General features: G+C 34.5%; 2 protein-coding genes across 10 annotated transcripts in view; one reads left to right on the forward strand and one right to left on the reverse strand.

The window, feature by feature from the left end:
- Nucleotides 1–1,985, forward strand: part of Orc4 (origin recognition complex subunit 4) — a 64,850-nt gene extending 62,865 nt beyond the window's left edge. For all 8 annotated transcript variants that reach the window (XM_048345514.1, XM_048345519.1, XM_048345516.1 and 5 more), the window contains one exon: nt 1,547–1,985. In XM_048345514.1, coding sequence (XP_048201471.1) covers nt 1,547–1,735 — 189 coding nt within the window. In that variant the 3' untranslated portion in view covers nt 1,736–1,985. The remainder of the gene's footprint in view (nt 1–1,546) is intronic.
- Nucleotides 1,986–4,075: 2,090 nt separating this feature from the next.
- The window catches only part of Acvr2a (activin A receptor type 2A), a 90,290-nt gene continuing 69,531 nt past the window's right edge, over nt 4,076–24,834 (reverse strand). For both annotated transcript variants that reach the window (XM_048345510.1, XM_048345511.1), the window contains exons 5-11: nt 20,692–20,835; nt 19,277–19,420; nt 15,924–16,069; nt 14,039–14,153; nt 10,618–10,756; nt 8,697–8,827; nt 4,076–7,521 (exon numbers count right to left, since the gene is read on the reverse strand). In XM_048345510.1, the coding sequence (XP_048201467.1) occupies nt 7,327–7,521; nt 8,697–8,827; nt 10,618–10,756; nt 14,039–14,153; nt 15,924–16,069; nt 19,277–19,420; nt 20,692–20,835 (1,014 nt within the window). In that variant the 3' untranslated portion in view covers nt 4,076–7,326. The remainder of the gene's footprint in view (nt 7,522–8,696; nt 8,828–10,617; nt 10,757–14,038; nt 14,154–15,923; nt 16,070–19,276; nt 19,421–20,691; nt 20,836–24,834) is intronic.

Here is a 24,834-nt window from a genome sequence, read left to right on the forward strand (position 1 = left end):
TTCATTTGTATATTTTAAATCAGAGTGTATTTTGTTATCTAGAAATAGCTCAGTACCTGGCAGCATCCAGTATTCTCTCTTTGCATTAGTGAATTGTATCTGAGTTTTTCCTGTTTGCATCATAATTTTATGTTACCTATTGAATACATCCCAGTGGAATTTCACAATATGCTGTAAGAATACAATGTTCAGAAGTTTAGGAATATAATTAATGGTTACTGTGTTGTAATTTAATGTGTTAACATACCTATAGTAATACTAAAGACAATAATATCCTAAGAGTAGAGGTAGGAAGAAGAAGCAGAGACTAAAGGCTTGTGTTACAAGTGTGTAAGGTAAACATAGAAGAGACTTGTTGGTAAATTGTGACAATCCTAATCAAAACCTTCTTTTTAAGAACTTAACTATTGTCATAGCCCTTACTTATCACTCTGACACTATTTAGACTATCAGGAGGCTTTTTCTGCTTCACTTTTTGTTACAGCTGTGTTAAACTACCTTAAAATAGAAACAACTCAAAAATAGATTTCAGTAACCTACCTAATCAGAAAGTCTTATCAGATTCTTAGGTTTGGGTTTCAGGGGGTTTTGTTGTTGTTGTTTTAGTTGGTTGTGGGGTTTTAACTTAGGTCCTGGGTGCTGTCCCTGAGTTCTTTTGCTCAAGGTTAACACTCTACTACTTTGAACTACAGTGCTACTTCCCAGATTCTTAGGTTTTAAAGAGGAGAGAACTATGTTAATAAAAATGCTGTTAGCCCGATTGCTGGTGGTGCATTATACTTAATAATCCTAGCAGCTCAGGAAGCTATGATCTGAGGTTCAAGAGAGGGTGGAAGTCAGCCCAGACCAACAAATACAAGAGATTCTCATCTCCAATTAACCAACAAAAAGAAGCCAGAAATAGAGCTGTGGCTCATGTGGTACAGTACTAGCCTTGAGCAAAAAGCAAAGTGAAAGCAGGAGGCCCTCAGTTCAAGCCCCATTACTGGCACGCACACACACTCACACACCTTTGCTCTAGGAAAAGTACTGAAGTTGTAGCTCAGCGGTAGAGTAGGTGCTTAGTATATGCACAGGGCCCATTCATTCTTCACATTCAAAAAGCAAAATATGTAGTAGGAACGATGAAACAAATCGGTTAGAAATGAACCAACCTATATGAGGAAGAATCAGTATTTGGCCTTCTTTCCATTCAACAGTACAGGGACAGGCAACAGCATTGACACTCAGCTGGTAATGAATATTTTTATGTAATTCATGAGTTTTGGGTAGAGCTCCCCCAAGAGACAGGGTATTACTGGGGGGTGGGGAGGGGTTGTCTGCTTATTTTTGTGGTTCCAAGGAACCCAGAGCTTTATTTATACATACTAGGTAAGTTTCAACACTGCACTTTGTTTTATAATTGTGTTGATTTCAATCACATTTTTAAACATACTTTGTCTTTTCTAGCAGTCTGTTGTACAATTAACCAAGACCATATTTTCTGCTTAACTTTTGTTTAACTTCTTTCCTCTATTCAACCTAAACTGTTTCTTCAATCTTGCAGGCTTTTGAACACTTACAGCAATTAGAATTAATAAAGCCCATGGAAAGAACTTCAGTAAATTCACAGAGAGAGTACCAGCTGATGAAACTACTTTTGGATAATACTCAAATTATGAATGCCCTACAGAAATACCCCAACTGTCCTACAGATGTCAGGCAGTGGGCAACATCCTCACTGAGCTGGCTATAAACAAAACCAGTGATTTCAGTTTTGACATTTCAGGCATACTTCTCTAAAGAACTATAAGTTATTGTCCTTGAACAAACTATGTTAATACATTCCTTTATGTTTATAAACAATTTGTATTTATGGGAAATTGCTGTACATGTTTGCTGTTCCTTGAATCATGAGCAGTTATGTGATTTGTAATTCCAGTGATTGGCTTAAAATATGCTAAAAGTAGCAATTCAAATGAATAAAGTATGACTGTTTTTAGGAACTGGATATGTTTTATTTGACAGAGTTAATGTTAATCAAGTAACTATTTTTTTCCAAATCGTAAGCAGTATATAAATGGTGAAATTTAAGTGTAGTAAGTAATCTTTTAGTTTCAGAAGGAGTACTGTTTGTTGTTGTTGCCTGTTTCCCAATATACATGAAAATTTTGGGTTCTATCCAGACATTCTAAGTCTGATCAGCTTAGCCCAGAGGATAATCTAGATTTCTCAGAATGAGGCAATCATGCCATCTGCCTTAGAATCCCCTGTAGAATTTCTTTTTTTTTTTAAAGTGGATTCTAGAGAATACTCTAGAATCCAGATTTGCCTTTTTATTTTAACATTTATTGTAGTGATTCTTGGAAAGCAACTCCCACAAATAATGGGAGCTGGTTGGTAGTTAGCTGAATCTTTCAGAAAGTAATTTCCTACGAGAGAGGTAGAAAGCAATGAACTAACGCAGGTGTCAATTCAAATGAATCTTACTAATAATTCAGTACTATTGACTTCATTAATTTGGTTATTTGATTACATATATTGTCCCTATCATTTTATAATTTATTATCAATTTAACTATCATTAGTACTCTGGAGCTTAGATGCTTAGATTAGAAAACTACCACAATATTGGCAGTGTCCAGAACCACATAGGTTGGGAGTAACTGACAGATATTTGATTGACAGCAAAGCCCCTGCTATTAAATACTAAAAATCAACAATGGGTTTCTTACCTAGTTTATAAAAAAATTTACTTAGTAAGAAAAGCATAGGTTTACTGAAGTGAAAATAAAGTGAATATGCTCCACAGCATGGGAGAGGGCCCCAAGTATTTTAAGTTTATGCTCTAAGGAACAATTTGACTTTCAAAAAACTTTGTACAGGAAAATAGCACTTCCGTTATTACCTATTCTTTGCATACTTTCCCACAAAAATGCTAAGCCCTTAAAGAGTCTCAGATCATTTATTGTTCAACAATGTGTTTCAAGGTTAGAGCTTATATACTGATTCTGTGCCATAATTCACACATTTTAGCAGCCATTAAGCTACTTAATATGGTGGTGTTGCTACCATGTCTAAAATCAATTTTACACTTGAGGTGTAATTTTCCTTTATATACACTAACATTAAGGAAGTACCATCTGTTTTAAAAGGGAAGAACCTAATAAAATGATATGCTTATTGCAAATATTATTAGGTCAAGATACTTACAAGCTGAGAAGAACATCACCAACCAAGTATACAGAATGAAAAACTAAAGAGGCAAGGTGAGTTTTCATTTTCAATGATTGTAGTAAACATCAGTGATAAGCAAATCTGAAAAAAAAAAGTTAGGAAAGGTCATACAGGTAAAATGTTATACTACATCTCAATGCTTAGTGATTCAGTGCAGTTTTAACTCATGCTTCCTCATGTAGCACACCAAAACCAAACTTGTTTAAAAGGCCTCTTGTTTACATGCATGCACACGGCTCTAAGAAATTAAAATGTTCTGACCAAACTTGTTGTACCATAGTGCTTCATATGTTGAAAACAATCTTTTAGTTTCTTCAAGAAGCTTTGCAGAACATTCTATGGAAAATGATTGTCTCTGTGTAGATTTCATGCACATTCTGCTATGGTTTGCACTTTCATTTAATTTATAAGGCAATGCATGTTCTTTAAAAACACATAACTTAAATGCTGCCTTTCACCTTTATCCTGAAAAAGAATCCATTGGCATGCACTGTAACAATGCCAATCCTCCTCCAGATTCCTAATAGTAGCCAAGACCAACATATATACATGGGTGGGAATACAGTATGCTAGAACAACAAAAGATTGAAGTGCTACAATAAATGAACATGTCAGTCAGGCTTTCACCAATATCCCCAGTTGTAAATCTCAAAGAAGCCTCCCTATAAATTAGTTTTAAGCCTCTATTCCCCTCCTTAAGAACATATAGCTAAAAAAAAAAGTGCATATGCAAATCATAGCTTTCATTTTTTTTTTTATTTAACTTGGGGATAGAATGGGAATAGCATACATTTTATTTGTACAGTATTTAACAATCACTTTTCCAAGGTTAGGTTTGGGAGAAAATTCTTTTTTTTTTCTAAGCTTTCTGTTAAATACTTGCAGAAAAAAAAATAGCAAGTACAATTTGACAGTAGTACAACAATCTGTGCCCAAACACTGACAAATACAGAGTAAAGCTAAAATAATTGCTTACCTATATTTTGAGAGGTAACAAATAGGATATGGGTTGAGACTGCATAAAAAACATACTGCTGGTTGAATATCTGAGGTAAATAATGGTCAATCAAGATGCTACTTGTATCATTTTGCCCATAGATTTTAAATGATTTTATGCACATTATACCAAATGATCCCAAAACGTAATTTTTAAAGTAAAAAATAGAACTAGAAAACACCTGTGATAAAAGCTTTAAAAAAAATCACTTTTTCCACTAAATTACCATTTGGCCTGTGGTTCTTCCCCAACCACCTGCATTTTACTTAATGGGGATGTTACTTAAGAGTGAGCAGAATTTTTTTTTTCATGGCATATGATTCCATCTTTAAGTTCCGAAGGTGTTGGGGTTTTTTTCCTGATTATATTTTCAAAACATCACCATGAAAGAGTGGAAATTCATGGGACAAATCATTGTGAGGCACAGTCTCTGTTCTGGAATTCACAAGGTACCTGTAATAAACATTCAAACAAGGGTCACACATCACATGCTAAAAACTTCCTGCATATAATACATACAAGATCTGTTCAGGGCATAGACTTCAAATAAAGTCAAACACTGGTTAACCATCAATCCTATGGCAGCTGATAATAAAACGTTTCTTACAAGGGAAATTGGGCAAAGTAAAGACTGAGTTAGAGCAGCAGTATCAGAAAGGCAAAGTATAAGACAAGTCATGAGAAGCACCATACACATGAGGAAAAGTTATTGGAGAGTTTGATATTGCCCCAAAAGAAAGAACCATTTTTTTTTCTCTTTTTCTTCTTTCCAGTATCCTTAGCATGAATTTTTTGTTATCTTGCCCACTGCACTGACTGTAAACCAAACACTAAAATGCCCTGCAAAAGAAAGTTTTAACAAGACTAAGGACAGGTAGTCACTGGAACATTCTTATTTTACTGCTTATAAAAGTTTCTCTACTAAAGCAGTTCTCAAAAAAGATACATTTTAAAAATTAGAATTAAGTACAATACCCAAGATTTCTAAAAACTTTTCCTCTAACACTAAGACAAAACATTGTATATTGTAAATAATTGATTTAATAAAGTTTATCGGAAGTTCTCTCCTAAACCAAACATTCATTATGATAGTTCTTATTTTTGTCTTTAACTTTTAAAAAGAGGGTTCACAATGGATAGAAACTTGTCTTTAGACTGTTACTAATTTTCTTAGGTGCACATATTTTTTCCCCTTGATTCATTTTTCTAAATGGAAGCGAACCCTTAACAAGAAACTGAGAAGCCAAGTGCTTTCTGAACTGAAAGTAGTAAACATTGTCATGGAAAATCTTAATACAGTGAGACCTTGGGTACACACATAAAGAACACAAACCATTTTGAAGTGTGTGGCACACAGATAAAAATGATATTCCTCTTTCCCTCCCTGCTTAGAGTCTGCTGACTTATATGTTGTTTATAAATAATGTCACTCTTCTTCCCAGAGATTTAAGTGCATGTTATATGTGAAATGTATTGTACTGGTATTTAACAGTGAGCTCATAAAAGTAATGTAAAAAATCTATGAAAATTAATGTCTGGATTTTATAATAGCATGACAAAAAAGTACACAGCATAATACTGACTGTTGATTATTCTTGATATTAAGGAAATAAATATCTTTTTCTATGACCTGTGTAAATTTGAGGAAGAACCCAATCATAATGGTTTTGGCACCAGCCTACCATCAATTCCATTTCTTAGCAAGGATAAGGCATGAAATCCTAACATAATGTCAGAATTAGTTGTGAAAGCAATTTAGGGGAGGATGCTAGGCTATGTTACCTACTTCGATTACCTCTAAATGTCATTGCATATTTTAAGTCGTAATTTCAACTTGTTATCCCTGATTTATTTTAAAGCAGTAACATCTGAAATCTGTGCTTAAAGGTTCATACCTTTATCATAATTCTTTACATATCACAGACATCAAATATTACTCTGACAAGATGGCACCAAGCAGAAGTATAGTGATAAAGTTACAAATCTCAAAGCAGAGTGAGGGATTCTGGGTAATGACACTTCCTGAGGTGTTCCTAAAACAGTGATAATGTCCCACACACTGTTTAATGAAAATAAAAACATTACAATTTCACATATATAAATAGGAAAAGAAGTATCTTAAAAGGTAAAATGAAGAGCTTTCCAGTGTCACAGCTCACTTAAAAAATTTTAAACATGCTTTAAATTTTCCCCAAACACAGCACACCTTAAAAAAAATAGTTATATAAGTATGCAATATTTTGGGACCTGAATATAAGATGAAGCTTTAACATATGGGAAGAAGGAGGAAATTTCACCTTTTTTTCCATTTCAAAAAACAGCACTTTTTTCCCCTACAGCCAGCACAAGAAAAGCTAAAACACTGCTTTACAAATGGCCACTTATTATTGGCACAAAGCATAGTTTAACCTATTTTTTCTTAAATAACACAGTGAATTTGTAATAGCTTGTTATAAAACATGGATAAATTTATTCAAATTTTGTTAGTGTTTTCAATTTTATAATTTAGCAACCGTGGAACTGAGGTATACCTTGTTGAGAGGGAGGTTAAAAGTAATGCTTGGAAGCCTCTTTATGTACCCCACTTTGATGACTTTATGTACACAGAACAGCAGCACACTAAACATTCACAAGCTGTGTCATATTGGCATTACAATAGTCATTTATAGAAACAACAACAGCAAATGCAATAAAAACAAGTTACCCTTTTTTAAAATCTGAAATGAAAAGTTTTTGATTTAAAAAAAAATAGCAGTAGTTCATTTAAGGAATTAGTGTCTTCTTCTGACAGACATTAAGAAATCTGATGTCAGTTTTCAAACACTTGATTAGCCAGGTCCAAAAGATCCTTGATTTGGAGAGGGCACATTCTTCATGTACATTTTTTCAAAAGTTTCTTTATAGAGTTTGCAACTTTTAGTCTCATGTCCTTCACATCTGTGCTGCAAGCAATGCAGTGAGTCTCCCAGAGCCTTGTTCAACAAAGGGCTGCTTGGCTTAAGTTTCCAGGAGGCATCCTACTTGGTTCACACAGAAAATAAACTAAGCAGTTTTGTTAGCTTAGCAGCTCCAGTTCACAGTCCCACTTTTCAGTGTGTATGGATGGTGCAACCATCATAGACTAGATTCTTTGGGAGGAAAGTCAACATTTGTCACCATCGTGACCACTGTTACAATGTCCTCTGTGGTAATGATATTTGTTAGTCTTTGCATCTGGGTAATTCTTTCACCTACACATCCAGCTGATAACCTGGCTTCTGCATCATGATCCCAACACTCTTCTATTGTTTCACAAAGCATTGCCATTCCCTAAGAAGAAAAAAACATCATCAAATACCACAGTCATTTTGGTTTCCTATGAGGAAAGAGAATAAAAACTTCATAAAGAAGTTGCTACTTTTGTGGGACAAAGAAGTTTCTAGATTATCAAAATTTGACATTATTTTGCAACATTTTTATTGAGTGTCAACATCAGGTGCAGAAACCACTGAGTTGTATCATGAAAGATTTAATTATGACATTTCCATACATGCATACAAATGTATCCTGATCAAAGTCCCCTTCTTCTATTGTGTTCCATTTAACCCTTCTAAAGCAATTCAACAGGCTTTACTATTATTTTTTCATATTTATGAATAAATTACTCTGACCATATTCATCCTCACTCATCCTCGCCTAGCTTACAATAGAACCTATTTTAACTTTCTTCATAATAGGAATTTCAAGAAATGCCTATCCACATTATTCATTATTATTTGTGCTGGACTCAAAACCCAACATTACAGATACCGAAATATTTATCATTTTCTTAGTTAATATTGGGATTTTTATCTTACAGTTAAGATGTAAGGTTGGAAATAAAAGATTGAAAATGTTCCACCTAGCTTTATCCATTTTCTACTTATATTTAGACCAAAACAATATTATACTGTGCCATTTTCCACCAAATTTAAAGTATTCTTAAGAACTTAATAATCGGACGAGGTAACAAACAGTACAAGTAATGTATCCAATGCCTCACATATGAAAATGTAACCTCTCTGTACATCAGTTTGATAATAAAAAAATTTTTTTAAAAAAGAACTTAATAGTCTTGTAGGCTAAATCAAAATATTAAAGCAAGCTCCCATGGGGAGTAGAAAACGTGGTGTTTAATAAAATGGTCTCATGCTGAAGGTGGTCATCAGCAAGCCTAACTAGCTGTCTACAGATTCCAGAGCTAGGCACTCATTTTTCTAGGAAGCTTTCCAAGTAGAAGACATTCTTGCACTGAAACACTGAGGTAGATTTAAGAGCTTTATAAAAAGGCTCCATAACTTCACAATCTCCCTAGAGAGTTTGTAGACAAAAAACCCTTTAGAAATTTAGCATAGAATATAGTGTGAAGATTACCTTCCTCTCAGAACAAAAATGTGCAGAAAACAAATCATTCTCTGAAAGATATTTATTGGAATTTCAAATGAAGAGCTAACTATATGACTTACAGCATGTTTCTGCCAATAATCTCTTAAAACTGGCCTCTTTTTTTTATGCACAACAACTTCCTGCATGTCTTCAAGTGATGGATGCTGGCCAATTTCTTCCTCAAATGGCAACATGTACTCATCTACAGGTCCTGAAATGTAAAACATGAAAACATTCTTTTTTTTAAAAAAAGAAAACATTCATTTTTAATTAAAATCTTCCAACTGGTACAAGCTTTCTAAAATATACCCTGTGTCACCTTTTTCCAACTCTACATGCTGTAAGGATGGGGGAGAAACAAGACTCAACTGTACTTACAACAAAAAGTCTATGAGTTGGCATGTAGCTCTATTAAAGAATGTTTTAGAAGGTTTACTTGTTTGGGACAGGGTCTCACTGTGTAATCCCAGATGACCCTTGAACTCTCTATCCTCTTGCCTTCCTGAATGTTGAAATTACAGGTGTGCAACACAACACCTGGGTAAAAATTTTTTACCAACTATCTCAAGAAAGTACATTAATCTGTACGTAATACAGAAAATATCGCAAATCAAGAATATCCTTCAAGGAACCAACTCCTTGCAATCCAGAACAATGTTAACAGCTGTGTTTCCAACTTGAAGACTTTGGGCTCAACCTGTTATAACCATCTTTATTCTACAGCACACTCAAACCCCAAACCTGCTCCCTACAAAGAATTAGTACACCTGATGGGTCATACCTCTTTTCCATCTACCATAAAAGTATGTGTTTTTTTTATAATAAATCTCTTTTCCTTACACCTTCTTAGATAATATGGAGAAATACGTTTAAGGAATTAACTAGCACTTGATAAGCACTTACGTCTCAGAAACTACATACTATCATTTTATCTTCATAAAGGTAGTATCGTCTGTATTTTGAAAATAGGTTCAGGAAATTACAAAACTGAACAAGGGCACACAACTGTTACATGGTAGAGATGAAATTTGAATCCTTATCTCTAAAGTCTGTGTTTTTAGTCACTATATTCTTTCCCTTTGGCAGAAGCAGGTCAGTACTGAGCAATTTCACTGAGCTGTGTGCATAAACTTAATCCTGTGCGAGACCTTGAAATGCACCAAACACTTCTGCGGAGAGAATACAGTGAATCCTGAGAGAACACTCATTAACTCAGCTCTGCAAATGTGGAAATTCTTGATAGCTAGTCAGTCTGCTCCAAGTAGTGACATTCTAAATATCTACCCAAACTGTGCGGTTCACAAGTCAATGGCACTGATATCAACTGGAAGTCTGTAGAAATACAATCTCTCAGGCCTCAACCCAGACAACTGAGTCAGATTTGAAGTTGTAACTAGGATTTCCAGGAGTTTGCTAAAAATTAAACTTCAAGAATCATTGAATTTCACCATTAGCTACTCGGCACTAATACATTCAAGAGTTCTCACTTTAGTGGTATTGTCTACAATGGCCCTCTGGCCCCAATTTCTAATAGTATGTACTAGGCATTTAAGAAAAGTCTGCATCTATCCCTTTTTCCAATTTCCCTAATAACTCCTTTCCCAACAGAGCATTTTTCTCTAGACTCCTGTACTCTTTTCCATTTAACCAGAAACAGTATTTAATAATGCCTATGTACTAGGCATTGCACCAGATAATTCACATTTACCATCTGACCTACTATTTCAATAAATGCACAAACTGAACATCTCACTCATCTTCCTTCAGACTTCAAAAATTCCCAGACTGTTTCACCGTTTCTTATGGTTCCAACCTGGAAGAATGAACGTTTCCTTTCTGATCCTCTAGCTAGTCCCTTTCCTTTCTGCTCCTCTACCTAGTAAATTCTCTAAAATCTCTTTAATAGTCCATTGAAAAGCAATTATACTTTATTACCTTGTAAGTAATCATCACTTTTCATAAATGTGGCATATGTGCTTAAAAAAATACTTTTTCCCTTACCATCTGCAGCAGTACATCGAGAAGCCAGTTCCCATAGGACTAATCCCATGGCGTACATATCTATCCTCAAAAATGCATCCCTTTGGAAGTTTATGGCACCCTCTAATACCTCTGGGGCCATATATCTCCGGGTACCAACCTGAAAAAAAGATTTTGAAAGCAAACAGTAATGTTATGAAGTAAAACCTTATGATTTCATAAAAAGAGTAAGATTGTGGTCTATCAGATCATGATAACTAAATTGTGAGCCCCAAATTAGTATGTGTACATACATACTTATAGATACACTAAAAATTTATATATTGATGGGTGCTAGTAGTTCATGGCTGTAATACTAGCTACCGAGAGGCTGAGATGTGAGGATCACAATTTGAAACCAACCCAGCATGAAAGTCCAGGAGATGTTTATCTCCAAAGACCACTCCAAAAAAGCCAGAACTGGATTTGTGGCTCAAGTGTAGAGTGCTAGCCTTGAACAAAAGAAGCTCATGGATAGTTGACCATATCTTTTTTTTTTTTTTAATATACAAACTTTTATTCAAAGAGAATTCAAGAAAGACATGTTTTGGTCATCTTTAAAGTGAGGTTCTTTGAAGATCTCAGGAAAAAAACAAAACAAAAAACAGTATCTGATCAGTGCATGGCTACTCACAGAAAGCTCCTGTCTGTTAATAGCAGCTAAATTTATACACACAGAAAAATTCTTAAGACCATGCAAATTCAGTTAAGTTCCATACATTCATTATATTCATCAAAAAACCTGCAGGTATGCTCATTCCAAAGTGTTACTTTAAGAAAATAAACATAAAAACACATCAAAACATGGCCAAGATTGAAGTAAAGAAAATAATAAATAAGCATAATTTATATTTTATTTTAAAAAGTTTGGCATCACACATTCAAGTGTGTTACACCAGATTCATTCCTTAACAATGCTTAACACTTTAAACATGCCACTTCTGAGGAATGAATCTAGTGACCATATCTTGAATTGACCTGTCTCTTTTGAGTTCAAGTACAGCACTCTATCACTTGAGCCACAGTTCCATTTCCAGCATTTATTTTTTATTTTTATTTGGTGGTTAACTGGAGATAAGAATCTTACAGACTTTCCTACCTGGATTAGCTTCAAACTGTGATCATCAGATCTCGGCCTCCTGAAACATCTAGGATACTGAGCTAGGATCTAAGGTGTGAGCCAACAGTACCTGGCCCATTTTTCTCCTCTTTCTGGATGTAATCACAAGAAACTGAAAAATGACTGCTTACAAGGAAGAAGCAATAGGGAAAGCAACATACTATTCATTTGTTTACAGTATATTCTGTGCCAGTACTGGGGCTTAAACTCAAGGCTAAGGCTATCCCTTAGCATTTTTGCTCAAGGCCACTGTTCTACCACTTGAATAACAGCCTCCACTTGTGGCTTTTTGCTGATTAAATGGCAAAAATATTTTCACAGACTTTCCTGCCCAGGCTGGCTTTGAATCACAATCCTCAGATCTCAGCCTCCTGAGTAGCCATATAAGCCACCACCACTTGGCTGAAATGTGTATTTCATAAACAAATCTTCTGATGATATTTTTAAAGAGTTAGCAAAGAATGAGTAAACAAAAAATTATTTGTATAAGAATTTATGAATTTAGAATTCTTTTGTCTTGGAGTCCTTTATATCTTCCCTCACAATTCGGTATTTCTTAGTACTGTAACTACAGTTACTAAGCTACTAAAAACTAGTTTTGTGTGGAGCTTGACAACACTCTTACATGAATATTTATAAAAGTCAGATAGCTTGATAGACCATAATATGAGTTACATAGCAACATAGGCACTTTTTTTTTTTTTCAAAAAACTCTATCCTTAAATGATTATGCTTTCTAGATGTTGGGCAGTTACATACAGACATAACAGATGTTAAAAATATTAGGACTTCAGAGATCACTAAATCTCTGAAGTTGAAGTTTCATTTTATAATTCATTTCAATTCATTTAATAAGTAGAACACTTTACAGAAGAAAAAAATCTTTTATTTTTCCTGCTACTTAATTGCATAACTGTCTCAAAAACGTCTCTCTCTCTCTCTCTCTCTCTCTCTCTCTCTCTCTCTCTCTCTCTCTCTCTCTCTCTCTCAACTTGTGCTAGTACTAGGACTTGAACTCATGACCTGGGTGCTATCCCTGAGCTCTTTTGCTCAAATCTAGTGTTTTCCCACTTGAGCCACAGTTTTGTTTTTGTTTTTTCGCATGGACTTTCCTGCCTGGGCTGGCTTTAAACCACAATCTTCAGAGATCAGGCTCCTGAGTAGCTAAGATTATGGGCATGAACCACCAGCACCCAGTAGCCTCTTCTTTTCCTAAAGATAAATTTATGTCATCCAAAGTCTCTTTCATTGTATTATGGCTTATCTACTTTTACTCTAAAATGTTCTCAATGCAATTTTTACTTAATAATGTAACCCAATTGATAAGAAGGAGTTAAAATGTAGCATGAATGAATCTCAAATGTTTTTATTTTTTTTTAATCAGTTTTCAATGGCTCACACCTGTAATTCTAGCTACTCAGAGGTGCTGAAATCTGAAGATCATAGTTTGAAGCCAGCTGGGGCAATAAAGTCATGAGATTCTTATCCAATTAATCACCAAACAAAAATAAAAATAAATGCTGGATATAGAGCTGTGCCTTAAGTGGTAGAGCACTAGAGACTTTGATCAAAAAAGCTCAGAGACAGCACTAAGGCCCTGAGTTCAAGCCCCAAGACTGGCACCAAAAAGAAAAGAAGAGGGGGAGGACCTGATTTTTTTTTTAAGTGACTTTGTGGGAATCAAAATACTTTTCCTAGTCTCACAGGTTTTCAGAATAAAATGTAAAGATAAGGTTTCCCCTTTGGCTTTATTAGTGGTTATCATTGCTAAGATGTACTTGTTTATACTGTAGTTAACGATAGTTAAGACACCTCACATGCATTTTTGTAAGCGCTCTGAATTTAAGAGACAATCCAGAAAAAGTCATCCAGTTTTTTGCAGAGTTATTAAAGCAATAAAGAGACAAAACCAAGAAAATGCATGGAATAATGGTAAAGAGATCTTAATTTGTTGTACAGATAATAATGATTGACTATACTTCCACTCTTGTTCAGCTGGCAAAAGTTAACACTGTGGTCAATTTCTGGGTTTTGTTGTTCTTGTTGTTTTTTAAAGAAGCCTATAGTATCCAAGATTTATTTTATGAAGTTTTTACCTAAATCATTTAGTCCTTTATTGAAGTACAGCCTTCCCCCAGAAAGGTAACATAGAGCTCTTTTGATTAGATGCTGAACTTAATCACCATCACAAAATTTTAGAACAATGTCAGTGCTTGCCATTTTACAAGAAAATATGCAACAAGCTTTTTTTTTTCTTATATTTTAATCACAGTCCTTCCTTACCTGTCCGTGTGTATCACCTGCAGATTTGCCAGCCTCAAACTTTAATGCCAACCCAAAGTCAGCAATGCAAGCTGTCAGATTGTTTTTCAACAGCACATTTTTACTTTTGATGTCCCTTCAAATAGAAAGATACAGTATTGAAATTAAATTTAAACAAGTTATATTTTTAAAAATTTTTATTGGAAGTGGAAAGGAAGGAAAATGTGCTATGAGAGTTCTTTAAAAATATAAAATTTAGAGAAAGGAAAATAGAGTGCTTAAAAAGAGTGCCCATTTGCCCCAAACACAAGAATATAATGGAGAATTCCTGTTCATAGCGTAAACAATTAAAAGAATGCATAAAACAGTTCAATTTCAAGAAGAACTACCATTTCACTTTCCATAATATTGCTCTTTTTTTAAAAGATATTTTAGTGTTTGTAGTGACAAATTCCCATAAAAACAAAATTTTAAAAACAAAATGAGTGGCTCACACCTGTAATTCTAGGTACTCAGGAGGCTTAGATCTGAGGATCCCGGTTTGATTCTTATCTCCAATAAGCTGCTCAGAAAAAGCCAAAGTGGTGCTATGGATCAAGTGATAAGAGTGCTAGCCTTGAGCAGCACAGAGAAGCACACAGAGCCCAGGCTCCCAAGTTCAACCCCCAGGCCCAGCAGGAAAAAAAACAACAACAAAAAAAACATGAAATGCAGGGTTTTTAATTAGCTGAATTGAAGCCTGTTGGTAATGACCTATGTTTTAGAGTGGTCCCTTACTATAGCAGTTCTTATATTTCTTTCACCTGCTTCACCTGCTTTTAGAAAACTAAAACAGAAACTTTGTATTATAAGCATATTTTTGTGTTCTAAGAAGTATAACAGAATTAAGGTCTAAGATATCCTCCTCTACACACTTACCTCAACTGGTTCATTCTAGACTACACTAGCTAAGTTTATCTCTACCATGATCAATGACTATACTATGTACATGATCACACTGACCAAAACTAGGATAAAGGATGCAAATACTCCAAAAAACAGGTTCCGTTTATAAGATTTTTTTTTCAGGACCCCTATTCCTAATAACTAGAGAGAGCAGTAAAATTACAATGTGTGTGTGTGGTGGGCGGGGGGAGTGGGAGCTCCTCAGGAATAACTCCCTATATGGAAGGCAGACTATAAGTAGGAAGGTGAAAAGCGAGGGGAGCAATTCCAAGAAGTCATTTACAATTTGCAAAACCAGAATTTATCAAAATAGGGTGGATTGAAGTAATACTTTCCAGAAACCTAAGTAACTACCTGGTGTCACTCAACTAAATAAGTGGTAAAGCGATCAGTTAATGCCTACATTATATGGAATTCAAGATGATAGATTAAATCCCATGTTCAAAGAATGTAAATACAGGCACATTGATTCCCTGTTTAAGGAACAAACATTTTTCCTTCCTAGAGTATGCCAATTGTTGGGCCTAAGTACTATTTTTTGCTAAACAATTGTTTGAATGATTTCTGGTTATTTTAAAATAAGATAGTCTTTTCTCAATAAAATTAAGAAACTGTACAAATTGTAGGAATAGGTATGCTGTACCTTTCTGTGATTACCTTTAAATTAAATTATTTTTTGAGTTAAAACAAATAAATTCTTCCTTTTAGAGAGAATTTATTTTCATTTTGAAGCATGTTTCCCAAAGTAAGACAAATTAATATGCACAAGGAAATAATTAACTTTCCTAATTCCTGATTTTAATTCTTGGCCAATTTCTAAGCGAACTAAAAACATTAAAATTGTCTGCCTTCTAGAATGCAATTAGGTAATTAGGGGAAAAATAAATTTTACCCAAGGGATTAAATTTAAATTATGATCGTAAATGAACTATCTGGGAAAACAATGGAAGTTTTGCTCTACCTGTGAGAGATTGCAGGTTTGTGACCATCTTTTAGGCCAGGAATATCCTCGTGTAAATATGCCAATCCTCTAGCCATGGTTTCTGCAATATGACACAATTCATTCCAAGAGACCACATTAGCCTTAAGAAAGTCTGACAGTGAACCCTAAAGAGAAAGGGGGTGAGGGGGGACAAAACAAAATAAAAAGCCTTAAGCTCTTGAAAAACACATGTATATGGAGACTTTTTGCTATAAGAAGTTACAGAACACAGAATACCTTTACTATTTTTGTTCTGTCTATGTGTGCATGCATGCACACATGCACTGGTACTGGCGCTTGAATTCAGGGCCTAGGCACTGTGTCTGAGCTTTTTTGCTCAAAGCTAGCATTCTACCACTTGATCCATGGTTCTATTTCCAGCTTTTTTTTTTCTTTTAGTAATTTAATGGACTCATGGACTGTCCTGTCTAGGCTGGCTCTGAACTATGATGCTAGGATCTCAGCCTCCTATGCACTTAGGATTACAAGTGTGAGTCACTGGCAACTTGCTTTTACTTTCAATGAATAATAATATTCCAAAAGCAGTTTCTGGAGAGGCCCAAATTTACTCCAAGTCACATTAATAAAGGAAGGAATACCCTGATCTTTAAACAACTATAAAAATAGTCAAGTTTTCCCCATTTAGAAATAGAAAGCAAGGGACTTTTAAAAAATGAAAATCTAGAATTCTATTTTGAAAAGGAAAATATGCTGACTATAAAGACTAGGATACCATAACATTTCAACATATAAATAACCACTAATGTAAAGAATCTTCCTCTAAAAACTAGCTATCATCCTTATGGTCAAGAATGAAGGGAAACTTAAGAACCGCCGCTTACATTTAACAATTACAAAAATGTATAAAACATAATTTCTCGGCCTTAGAGATGTGGCTCAAACATATCATCTGCCTAGCAAGCGTGAGGCCCTGAGTTCAAACCTCCATACTGGAAAAAAAAAAAAAAAACAATTGTACTTCTTTAATAACACTTTCAAACAACTAAAAGTTGAAAAAGTTTTACTGCCAATTATGAATTATTTTAGAACACATAAATTTCCTAACTCTGGGACTGTCACTAACCTAGACTTATTAAAGGATTTCAAAGCATCAATGATTCGTGCTTATAACCTTAGCTACTTAGGAAGCTTGGATTGGAAGATCAGATTTCAAAGTCAGACTGGGCAGGAAAGTCCCTGAAATTCTCATGTCTCATTAATAACCAAAAAAGCTGGAAGAAGAGGTGTGGCTCAAGTGATAAAACACTAGCCTTGAACAAAAAAGCTTAAGGATAGCACCAGGCTCTGAGCTCAAGCCCCAGAACCTGCACCAAAAAAACAAAAAAAAAAAAAACAAAAAAAACAAGTTTACACCAACAGTACAGCAATGTTCCCTTTTGGCCACATTTCTGCTAGCATCCGTTATTAGTTTTCTTGATAATGGCCCTTCTAACTGGGAAAGGTGGAATCTCAATGTTGTTTTGATTTTCATTTATTTAATGGCTAGAGATGTTGAGCATTTATTCATGTGTCTATTGGCCATTCTTCTTTCCTCTTCAGAGCAATCTCTAAGTCTTTGGCTCACTTATTAATGGGGCAGTTTTTCCTTTGAGGATTTGTTTTGGGGGAACTTAATTTTTTGAATTCTAAGTATATTCTAGATATGAGGCCCTTATCAATTGTTTGGCTAGTAAAGATTTTCTCCCAATCTGTGGGTTTTTGATTTATCTTGCAAGCTATGTCCTTTGCCATGCAGAAGCTCTGCAGCTTAATGCAATCCCATCTGTCCAACCTTTCTTTGATTTGCAGTGTTTCTGGGTCTTTATTAAGAAAGTTTCAACCTGTGCCAAGGAGCCATAGTGTTTCTCCTATTGCTTCCTGTAATACTTTCAGGAAATCTGCTTTTACCTCGAGGTCTTTGATCCATTTAGTTCCTCAAAAAACTAAACATGATGCTATGATACAGCAACTCCATTTCTGGGCATTTACCCAAAGGATCACAAACAAGGCCATACTAAAGTTACCAGCACAACCATGTTCACTGCAGTGTTATTTACCATTGGATGCCCCTCAGTAAATGAATAGATCAAGAAAATGTAGGGCTGGGGATATGGCCTAGTGGCAAGAGTGCCTGCTTCATATACATGAGGCCCTGGGTTCGATTCCCCAGCACCACATATTCAGAAAATGGCCAGAAGTTGCGCTGTGGCTCAAGTGGTAGAGTGTTAGCCTTGAGCAAAAAGAAGCCAGGGGCAGTGCTCAGGCCCTGAGTCCAAGCCAAAAAAGAAAAAAGGAAAAAAAAGAAAAAGAAAATGTGGTATATATACACAATGGAATTCTATGCTTCCATCAGAAAGAATGACATTGCCCCATTCAAAAGGAAATGGAAAGACTTGGAAAAAATCATATTAAGTGAAGTGAACCAGACCCAAAGAAATATAGATTCCATAGTTTCACTCATTTGTAATAATTAGTATATGTCTAGTATAGTCCTAGCAGAGGATGACAATCCCTGAATAGCTATATACATATGGTTACATAAGATGATGCTAAGTGAAATGAACTCCAAGATATGGAAAACAAGAGGTTTTTCATTGTTGTTTTTAAAGTACTATGTGAAATTATTTCTTTTCTCTTTCATTTTTCTTTCCTATGGTTTTGCCCGTGGTGTCACTGTATTTGATTTGGTACCCTGGGTATTGTACATATTTTATATCTCAATTAGGGAAGGGAAGGGAAGGGAAGGGAAGGGGAATATCAAAACGGTGAGACAAAGGATAAAGGGAAAACCAACCCAACAGTGGTATTAACAAGACAATATGTTGGAAATTACCTGTACAACTCAGGGGAGGGATTAAGGGGAGAAAAATGAGGGATGGGGGTAACAAAAATGAAAAGAAATGTACTCACTACCTTACATGAGTAACTTACATGAGGGTTTACAGTTGTAAATCCTCTGTACATCACTTTGACAACAAAATTAAAAGATAAAAGAAAAAAGAAACAAGGCATTTCAAGGCACAAAGTTCGAGATGAAATAACTATTCATGAAATTAAAATGGATAAAGAATAATACTAAACAATGTGTGCAAAAATAAGTATTCATAAGAAAGGTAATTTATTTCAGGGACAAAAAAACTGAATGATTAGAAGGTTAGGTAAAAGGCCCTTTTATTAAAATGAACTAAAACATTTTTATTTAAACAATTTGTGTTTTATGTTAACTATAAACTGTAAAAAACCTCTTGAAAAAATGCATGAAAGAATTATAGTTAACATGAGGCAAGTAAACCACTTATAATTTACTACATGCAAGTCTTAAGAAATTTCACCTTCTCATGAAATGCTGTGATTAGCCAAAGGTCCACATCAACACCGGTACCTCGTTTTTCTGCACCAATGAACTGTAATATGTTCTCATGCTTCATTCCAGGCAAACTGTAGACTTCATATTCATTTTGCCATGACTGTTTGTCCTAGATTTAAAAATAAAGGATAGTAAGAATATAAGTAAACAAACCAATTACTCAACTAAGTTCTAGATAAAATAAAACAAACCTAAATATAAAGATTTTGTCAAGTCTTGTTTACAGTTCTAGTCTTTTCTATGTTTCTAGTTGATATAAAGTTTAAAAAATGTTGGGCTGGGGATATGGCCTAGTGGCAAGAGTGCTTGCCTCGTATACATGAGGCCCTGGGTTCGATTCCCCAGCACCACATATATAGAAAATGGCCAGAAGTGGCGCTGTGGCTCAAGTGGCAGAGTGCTAGCCTTGAGCAAGAAGAAGCCAGGGACAGTGCTCAGGCCCTGAGTCCAAGCCCCAGGACTGGCAAAAAAAAAAAAAAAAATGTTGCCCTTTTGTACAGTGGCAACATATTTTGCTTACAAATTACTGCAGGTACCATACTGTAATTCTATCATAGGAGTAAAATCACTTGTGTTATTATTCACAATAATCTCCTGAACAATGTCAGATAAAATGACTGTCAAAGAGGAAAAAAAACATTTTTCAAAGACTACCATAGTATCTAATCTTTTTTTAAAACCACCGCATATTCACTTGTGCTTGCCTACTATATGTGAACTTGTCCATTAGTTTCTTTTCATTGATAGGACAGTGAATGTGGGATGCAGTACAGCATAATGGTTAGCAAGCCTCTGAACACTAAGTGCAAATACTGGCTTTCCTTCTCATCTTTGGCAAGTTATATAATCATTCACTTTCTTAGTTAAGTAAACCAGAAATTGCACAATCTATTTTATACCATTAATGTGTTCTTTCTGTACCCTGTCAATGGAAACATTCACAAAAATGTTTGTTAACTTAAGCTTAATATGCAAATGCCTTTTAAACTTGTTTTAAATTGTTATTATAAAAGTGATATATGGAGGAGTTACCATTTTGTATCAGGTCTTAACATTTCTTTTTGGACAATGTCACCCACTCCTTTCCTTTGCTCTCGCACCATTTTTCCCTCCCACCCCCATTCACAAGTTGTATAGTTCATTTTTCAATGTAGTTTCTATATAAACACACACACACACACACACACACACACACCATACACACACACACCACACAGCCTTTAAAAATGTCTAGAAAATTCCTTTACCCTTTTTTACCACTCCAAAAACAGAAAAATGAACAAGACAAAATAGAAAAGGAAAAGAAACCATTTGGCTTCCATTTCCTGGAGTTCATTTCACTAACACATTGAAACTTTCAGAAAACTCCAATAAACAAACCTGTATTGGAAATATTTTGACAGCCACGTATTCATTGAGTAACTGTGCTTTCCAGACACAACCAAACCTTCCCCTTGCTTTCACTTCTAATAACTGCAGTGGCTTCAAACCTAATAATGGAGAAGGTGGAGATGGTCCTGGGTCCTATAGATAAACAATAATAGAACCACTGGTAAGGAGAACATGAAACAATCATTCTGAAAATGAGAGAAAAGCAAGCATACTGAAGAATCATCTGACAGAAATGGTAAACACATATTGATGACATTACTTTCGATCTTGCCAGAACTGTATTTCTCAAGCCTTAATAAATATGTGTAGTAATCACAAGGTAGGCAACTTAAAAGAGTTTCATACTAACATTCTTCACTACTGCCATTTATGCTCAGCAAGTGAAAAGCTCTAGTAGCTTTTTACTTCAGTCTCAGTAATCTTTCTTTTCAGTGAACTTTAGAATATTCCTAACAGCATGTCATTTATCGGTTTACAGTTACTAGAAGACGAAGAAGATTCACATGCCAGAAAAGATCAAATAATAGCTCTGCCTCAAAGAACACTTCAAAGTCCACTTCTTTCTCCAATAATCATTTAGTTTTAAGGTTTTTTTCCTCCATTAATCTCAGAAATAACCTAGGCCATAAAATACAAAACCATGTAAAAGAATTATTATTTTCTGTAGCCAAACTTTTGTTCACTTTTACTATTCAAAGTAGTAACAGTTCATTTCCTTATTTTAATTATTTTCCAAAACTGACTGGGATACAAAGTGGTTTGTGTTCTGAGACTGACTGCCAAAGGAAATACAAATGAAAGTCCAGAAAAGTGATCATTATAGTAGATAAAAAGATAAAGTAATGAAAGTGACGTGTACAACTATAATTCATTTTGAAAATAGAACTTATATAAAATATAAATAGAAAAACAGTAAATGAATTCTCCCTGTACAAACAGGATAGCAACCTTTCATTGAAAGCACTTGTATTTTCACTACAACTAAAGCCAGGTATAAGATACTTTCTGGAAAGCTCCCAGACAAAAAGCTGTGGAAATCTTTCAAGGCCATACAACAAGTATTATGAGGAGGAATTAACATTTCTGTTAAGGAACAGGCACCTCAAACACTTTCTCTACGGGGCTGGGGATATGGCCTAGTGGCAAGAGTGCTTGCCTCGAATACATGAAGCCCTAGGTTCGAGTCCCCAGTACCACATATACAGAAAACGGCCAGAAGTGGCGCTGTGGCTCAAGTGGCAGAGTGCTAGCCTTGAGCAAAAAGAAGCCAGGGACAGTGCTCAGGCCCTGAGTCCAAGCCCCAGGACTGGCAAAAAAAAAAGAAAAAAAAAAAAAGACACTTTCTCTTTAGGTATCACTCTGCCCACTGGTGCTATCCAAGAGTTTATTACATTCACATTAAACATCAGGAAGGTTTTCATTAATAGACCTACTGCTAGGTAACTGATAGAAAAGGCATGAAATTTCTTCTAAAATGTACTGTCTTTAGAAAATTCTTATATCAAACTGTAAGATGAAATAAAAGACTTGTATATCATTTCAAACATACTTATTTTAAAATACCTATAAAAGCTGTTTTCCTTCCCATATTTAAAACATAAATGTTAGTGAAGCTGGAGAGTTTTTCAAATTAGCAGAGAGATGGGTTAAGGCGGTAGGGTATAACTCTTATTGGAAGGCCACGCTCTCAACTATGATTCTGAGGGAAGGGACTAAAGAATCTCTGGTGAGGAGGTAGAGATGTGGCTCAAGTGCTAGAGGGACAGCCTTGAAGAAAAAGGCCAAGCAAGCATTCAAGGCCCTGAATGAAAGCCCAAATAACAGCACAAAAATTAAAAAAGGAAAGAGAAAACATCTCTAGTAAATTCCTATGAAAATTATGGCCTTTGTATAAGTAATTCTTCAACTAAATATTCTCACCTATAAAAAGAGTTCTACTGAAAAGAGTAAGCTGCTTATATTAATTAACATGGAAATGGGGTAAAGGGGTGACTGAATACTGTTCTTCCTAAGGCAAGAAAAACCACTCAGTCCTCAAGGTACAAGAATTACTGTGCAAATGTATTAAAAAGTAATTAACCTAAATAGAGAAAAGTTGGAAAGGTAGTTTTCAATGCAAGGTGCCAAAAACAAAAGTATGCAGATAATGGCTAAAAGTTGAAGAGGGAAAATAACCAGCTCTAAGTTGAAACACTAAGTTTTAATAACTTTTAAATAAACTGACTATATTCATTCTGTAGATAAGATATACATTATCTATGACCAGTTCAAAAGGATGCTAACACATAGGTAGGACTCAATCTATTGAAATAAAATTTAATGATTTAATCCACATCACCACTTCAAACTATGAGTTATTTTGATGTTATATTTTCCTATAATATAACTAAATTTAGGAAATATATAATTTTCAATGTATCTTTAAAAAACAAAAAGGTTAAATGTTTTCCAAATGCACACATAAACTTCAAAGCTCCGGTAAGTTAGTAAGATTCTATTTAGAAATTTCTTAAAATTCGATTATTTCAGAAGAAAATCTTAGACCACCTTCCTAATATTATAATTATATTCAATACTGCATCATAAAGCTAGAAAAAAAACAGACAGTAAAAGTTACTTAAAAGTATGAAAATCTTAAATTAAAAAGAACACTGGCAAATTTTCAAAGGTTACAGAGGAGTATTACTGTTCAATGTCAGAACTTTCAGAAATGGGTTTTTAAATGTAACCTAATATTCTTTAATACTTAAAATTAGATTAAAATGAGTAACTTTATAGAAAAATTATAACTGTAAAAATCTATCGTACTGATAACTATTTTTAATTAATTACTAGAAGGAAGTTTAAATATATCACTACATCTAACTATTACTGTACCTATAATTTCAAGAATACTAGAAATTATTTTCAACCTATGACTATCAACAAAAAGTCAGTATTTTATTCTAGGAGTAAAGATTTATAGCTTTACAATGAATGAACTGTTAGGAAGATAAATGTCAGTAACATTGTGATATCACCTGTAAGACATGGCTTTGATCTACTCCATAGTAAACCTACATCTGAGGAAGCAAATACAAGGCCTTCAGAATCTCTGAAAACTTTTCTAAGTCTCCAGCGTGCAATATTATACTAGTTCTTGAAACCAAATAGTAAGTGTTAGAAATAGCTCTGATTACATTTCTTCTAAAGGCATTGAAAAATAACCTAAGAATATATACTGAGATTACCAGTACTGAAAAAATATCAAATAGTGATTACTTTACTTATTTTTGAATGTTCCATGCGAAGGATGAGTTCTAATCATTAATAGCATTAAATCTTGAGAAATCCCAAGAACAGACTACACTTATGTAGCTAGTTGATTTGCTCGACATTCCAAAGATGAAATTATTTGAAAATATGTATTTGTCATTAAAAGATAATGGGCTACACCAGAAAGTCAGTTAAAATGAATAGGTTAACAATCAAACATATGACATACTATAAAATTAGCAATACTAAGTTGTTAAGGCAAATTGAATCATTAGGTGTTTGTTACTTCTAATCAGCTAAAGTAGGTCTCTACCTTGGATAAGTGTAAAGACTAATAAATCTTTAAAACCAAAAGCTATTACTAGGTTAAATCTTATTTTTATGCTAAGGTGGAGGGAAATCTTTATAATATAAATGTATATAAACTATAAAGGATGCAAAGTAAAACAGTAACAACGAAAATTTAAGGACAAAATGTTTAGTATGTATCCACAAAAAGTTCCACAACCATAAAACAAACATCAATGCATCTTACCTCTATCATTATATGAAAGGCGTGCTTGTGAAGAAAAAACACAGGCAAAAGAAATTACGATTCATATTCAGAATGAAATGAAAAATGAACACATCAGTTACAAAAGTGAAGGAAAGAGAATGATATATCTTTTTAAAAAGTTGGTAGTGATCCAATGTACTATGTTTTTTTTTAAATTAAGGATTAGGAACACTTTCCTGATAAACAGAGAAAAGTGTTAACACACACACACACACACACACACACATACACACACACACCTTAGATACTATTACCTATCAGACAAGAGACAAATTTCTGACTCTAGTACAATTCCAAGTTACCTGATCCAATGGGCTTCA

This window comes from Perognathus longimembris, chromosome 4 (assembly GCF_023159225.1).
Source record: "Perognathus longimembris pacificus isolate PPM17 chromosome 4, ASM2315922v1, whole genome shotgun sequence".
Classification (NCBI taxonomy): Eukaryota; Metazoa; Chordata; class Mammalia; order Rodentia; family Heteromyidae; genus Perognathus; species Perognathus longimembris.